The sequence below is a fragment of the Notothenia coriiceps genome, unplaced genomic scaffold, assembly GCF_000735185.1.
Source record: "Notothenia coriiceps isolate Sejong01 unplaced genomic scaffold, NC01 NC01_scaffold00013600, whole genome shotgun sequence".
NCBI lineage: Eukaryota > Metazoa > Chordata > Actinopteri > Perciformes > Nototheniidae > Notothenia > Notothenia coriiceps.
Window position 1 is genome coordinate 1 of NW_011346301.1, and position 5179 is coordinate 5179.

The following is a 5179-nucleotide window of genomic DNA, read 5'->3' on the forward strand; positions in this document are numbered from 1 at the left end:
GAGTAAAACTCTAACACAGAGAAGACCTCCCCAAAACGCCTCGTTGGAGATACGTCACTGTCCATTGACTCTTCCGGGTACCGCATGATGTCAACCGTACCCGGAACCAAATGGACCAATCCGTGGAGCCGTTACGTTACGTCCATGGAGCCGTTACATTAAGCCCCCGCTGATTGGTCCAAATTGACCAATCCACACACACACTCAGTGCATGCAGCTCTGCTGATCTCTCCTCCCTGGCTGCAGGCTGATAACAGACAGTTGGGATCGCAGCGAAATTCTCTCTGCAGACCCATTCTCACAGCATTTATCAACCTATAAACCTTTTTCTTACTCGATATCAAGCCACACTTATTGTTTTTATTTCGGCTGTGACTTTGTGTGTGTTCAGGTTGAGTTTGGCTGTGTATCGCTAAACAAGGAAATCACACCTCCACGGAGCTCAGCGCGATTTGTACCGACCAATCAGAGCACACTGGGCTCAAAGGGAGGGGGGGAGCTGCAGCGAGCCGTTTAGTGAAGAAAGTTAATACTGCTGAATACACATACTTTACAGAGATGTATGCGAAACCAATGTGAGTTTGGAAAATTGCACAGTATTTTTCTATTTTAGTATACCTCAACAATGGAATTATGATCAGTGGAAATGGCCATGACATGGGACCTTTAAGATTAGACAAATTACATCAACTGGTTTTGTTTAGCTTTTGTGTCAAAAGTGTCCCACATCCAATGAGACTGATCCTAGGACCTTCAGACTGTTGCTTTTTTCCCCTTACCGGGGTGAAAGCAGTTAACACGATGTCCCACTGAAATGTGAAAATGAGATTTCAGATGTCCATAAAGCTTTTATACAGAGTAAAGCAGCAAGGCTGTAGAGGTTATTTATGATTTTCAGTTAAAAAGAAAGAAAACTGAAACTCTGTCGCTCATCCAGGTAGAACGTACTGCTGGGAACACATTGTGAAACCCAGATAATGAGGTATGAGGTATAATTCGTTTTTTATGCATCATGACAAATAGTTATATTTTTGTGCTGTGAGCTGAAGGTCAAACAAAGTCAAAGTCCAAGCTGAAATTGTATAGATAGTGTTTGAAACATTGTCAATTTTAATGTGTTGTTTGGAGTAAGAACTGGTCCAAAAGCAAAGAGGATCCAAACAAGTGTTATTATTATTTCCTTACTTTGGTCTAAATGTATAATAATAAACTCTCATGGCAAACCTACAAATCTGCAGTTTAATTCCTACAGGGTCCGATGTGATTATCTTCATGTTAAAGACTTACTTCTGATTAAAGCAACTTATTTTGCTTCATTTTGAAATGTTGTGTTTCTAACGTTCCCAATATAACTCTGTATGTACCACTTGTATTTCCAATGCTGACTCAACTTGGATATCAGTATATCTCTGTCTCTCTTCACTCTGCTGCCATCTTCTGGTACAGGTGCAAGACTGCTTTGCTCCAACATTTGAGCAAGTTGCATGAATGGTTTCACTGGGGAGGCCGACCTATTCAGACTTATTTCTCGTTTCTTTTCATATCCTGTAAGCCCTGTCAGTTCATTTCTGGAGTCTGATGCCTTAATAATAAACACAAGTAAAGCTCCGTGCAGGTCCGCCGTTGTCAGTACGTCGACACGTCACGTAGATGCTTTCCGGACTCGTCCGGGGGCAAACGTGGGAAGTTTCGGACCAATCGGACAGTTTCTATAGGAGTTACAGCAGGAACATAAACATTATGTTTGATGGCAAGTGATCTATCGCCATGGCAACGGCCTATTATGACACCCCATAATACGCCTATCTGCTGAGGGCTGCATCGTTGTTAAACATGTTGACACGCCGTTTGGAGCAAAGGCAGAAGGTTTATTTAAATGTTTGCTGATCACAGTTCAAGTTTATTGCAGTAAAGCCTTGAACCCAGTTAAATGAACATTGCTGTAATCACAGTATGATCAGATGATATGAACATATAGGACCATGCACTTACACTGAGGATCAAGTATACTGTACAATGTCAATTTTTACACAATTGTATTAATACTCATTAAATGTCTTTGGTAAAGAGTCTAGCCTTTTCAGTCAGCATTACAGTTATTTAGGGCTGCATATTAATCTAATGGGCATCACAGTTGCAATAGGAGCCTGTGCGATTATATAACCAAAAGGCTATGATTTAGTTGAAAAACAAAAGTGTGTGAATGTGACAGCGTATTCACTGTTTGTGTAATCTGATTAACATGTACCCACATGATGCATAGCTGACTAATCAGTCTGTGTTTGTTATGATGCGTTTGGTCACCTTACTGTGCAGAGAAGAGCGGGAGACTTGTGGAAATGGATGCTAACGCTAATCAGAAGGTAGACACTGAACTGCTGGCCAAATAAAACATGACCTCTGTTGTATAATTATACTTTGACTTTAAGCTCGGCTACAATAAGACCAAACTTTGAAAAATAAATGTTGCTACAGATCAGGGGTGGTACTAGGGGAGGACCAACGGGGTCCAGTGCCCCCTAACACTGACTTTGGACCCTCCTGTGGCCCCCCTAAAAATGAAAAGTTTATGATTAAACGATTTCTTGGCTGACGGTATCGGCGGAACTAACGTTATTTGTCATTCTAGTCGGACCCATTAGAGCGTAGAAACTGTAACCATAAATATCTGAAATAAATATGTGTACTGAAACAAATACCAATAACTGTATTGCATTGTTTTCTTATGCGTAATTACTTCATACTGTCTTTCTTTTTTTCGTCGTGCATTTATTGTGCCCCTCTCAGAAAATAACTGGCCCCAGCCTGGCCCCCCCCAGTCAAATTGGTCTAGAAACGCCTCTGCCTACAGTACGCAGCAACACAACACATTTGTACCATCCCCTTAAACAGTGAAAAGTAAGAAGAATGCGCAACAACTAAAGTTCAGATTTATAAAGATAGAGTAACATTACAGTCGTCATTGTTTTGGTAATTTAAATTACCTTTCCCATTTTTAAATTGAAAAGACGTTATACATTGTCGTCATACATCGTTATATTTTATACTTTATTTATATCAGACAAACTTTTTCCCACAAAAACCTTTTCCAAAGTAATGTATCACACATTAGGAAACAGTGGTGATATTCATTGTTCTACTGTTGAGAAATCGGCCCAAAGCAGTTTGCATAAATGCCATTAGTTTGAAAGAGGATATCTCTGTTGTTATTCATTAAATGTTCTTAAATATTATTTATTATTTTATTGTTATTTTGAAAACAGTGCTTTAATGTTCCAGTTTTTGAACTTATGTTACTTTAGTTTTGTATGAATGACTTGAGAAATACACCTTTTAAAATGAGGAGTAGTCTGTGCATTTTCCTTTCGATAACTAATCAAGTATACCCATGAAAGCATTTATATTATAATATTGCATTCACAAATCGCAATATAACTTTTACATGCAGCCTTTCTGTTTCTGTAATTATTTTGCACCTTTATGCATGAAAAAAGAAAAGACAATCGTAAGCTTTTAAATGTATTTTATTATATTGCGAATAACAGTGAGCAGTTAGTCGTTAACCAAGGGAAAAAACGTCTTTGGCGAAGTGCACTGGGTACTTTCCTTCACATCTGATTACAATGTACCTGGTGTCACTTTTACCTTTGTACTGACATTTGGGTTTATTGTTCCCTGTCTTCAGTCTGCAGACGACAATGGGGAAGGGTTGGGTGCTTATGGTCAAACCACCATCATATGGCTTTCCTGCTTTCCCACATACTTTTGTGACTTCGCGGCTGGTTGCTAGTATGAAGGTATTGGTGTCCTTACACGTGCTACTGTCAGTTTCGGTGATCTCTTTCCTCCCCATCTCCTTGTCACACCTGTTTACATTCATTTTCTTGATGATGTGCTGTTTTACAAATTTGTTGTGAGGCCCATTCATAGAGCTCACTGTAGCAGAAAGCAACAGCAAACAAGCAAATGAGATCCACATGATTCCCTGGTGAAGAAAATAAGGGGAAAAACTTTTGTTAGAGAATGAATGGCAGCATAAATGAGTACTTATTATAATGAATATTTACCGTATGCAATTACATTTTATGAGACGTGGTTTTGTAGCGCACTGTTATCAAATTATACTTGTTACAAGTACTCAACACGATGAAATCAATGGACTCGTATTATATTAAAATGCATTTTATGGTTGTTTTTCTTTTTATATTGTCCTATTTTGCAGAGTTAAAATATATACATATTTGTTGGACATATTGTTTGTTGAGATTAAAGGTGTCTTAAGAAATTGAAATACATATTGAATGAGTGTTGCTAAAAACATTGTTTTGTATTTAGCTTTTACGTGTTACAGACCTGCAGATAAATCAGGTAAGACAACATCGAGCACAGTCATGAGGAACAACAAAAAATCAATGTTAAACTCTTACCGACTGCAGCATTATAAAAGGGAGAGTAATAAGAAAATACAAAACTTTTCAGTGTAATGTGGTGCAATTGATAAGGTTTTTACTCAGTCCGGGCATAAAAGGTGTGTCCTTTACACACCACCACGAGGTACCGATAAACTCCCTTCTTTCTATACTACCTCCATTCATCAATTTTACATCATTTATCTTTTCCTGTTAGTTTATCCCTTTATATTTTAGTCACAGACCTTAATGAACAAACCTCTGAAACCTTTGGGATGTTAAGCACTACTGCCGTAATTAAGATCAAACGATCCTTGCGACCTCCAATATGACTTACTTTTTCTGCAACAGAGTTGACTAAGTGCTACTTACCAGCTGTTATCTCTGGAGACTGCAGTTGCAGTTGTGCAAGTCCACTATTTTGCAAGAAGAACTGAGTACAAGAGGAACTGCTCTCCAATGGTCTTCAGTCTTCTTTATATCTTCTTTTGTCACGTGGTTTGTCACCTTGTGCGTGCAAGCTCGTACGTAAGAGGCGTTCTTCTTCGTTGCTTTGTGGTTAACTGTTCACTCCAAAACACTCCAAAAAAGGAGTGCGTAGATGAAATGTTCATCTCCTCTGAAAGAGGAAGTGCTGAGAAAGTCCATCTCCTCTGAAAGAGGAAGTGCTGAGAAAGTCCATCTCCTCTGAAAGAGGAAGTGCTGAGAAAGTTAATCTCCTCTGAAAGAGGAAGTGCTGAGAAAGTCCATCTCCTCTGAAAGAGGAAGTG

The 5179-nt window shown here is 38.9% G+C and overlaps 1 protein-coding gene across 1 annotated transcript; it reads right to left on the reverse strand.

Annotated features, from left to right (window-relative positions):
* Positions 1–3510: 3510 nt before the first annotated feature.
* LOC104948067 (ribonuclease-like) lies at positions 3511–3985 on the reverse strand. Its single transcript, XM_010774226.1, has one exon. It carries the CDS (start codon positions 3977–3979, stop codon positions 3560–3562), a length of 420 nt encoding a protein of 139 aa, XP_010772528.1. The 5' UTR covers positions 3980–3985; the 3' UTR covers positions 3511–3559.
* Positions 3986–5179: the final 1194 nt, after the last annotated feature.

Bases quoted from the DNA above. Each gene is read 5' to 3' on its own strand.
- LOC104948067 (XM_010774226.1), bottom strand. From the start codon at position 3,979: ATGTGGATCTCATTTGCTTGTTTGCTGTTGCTTTCTGCTACAGTGAGC.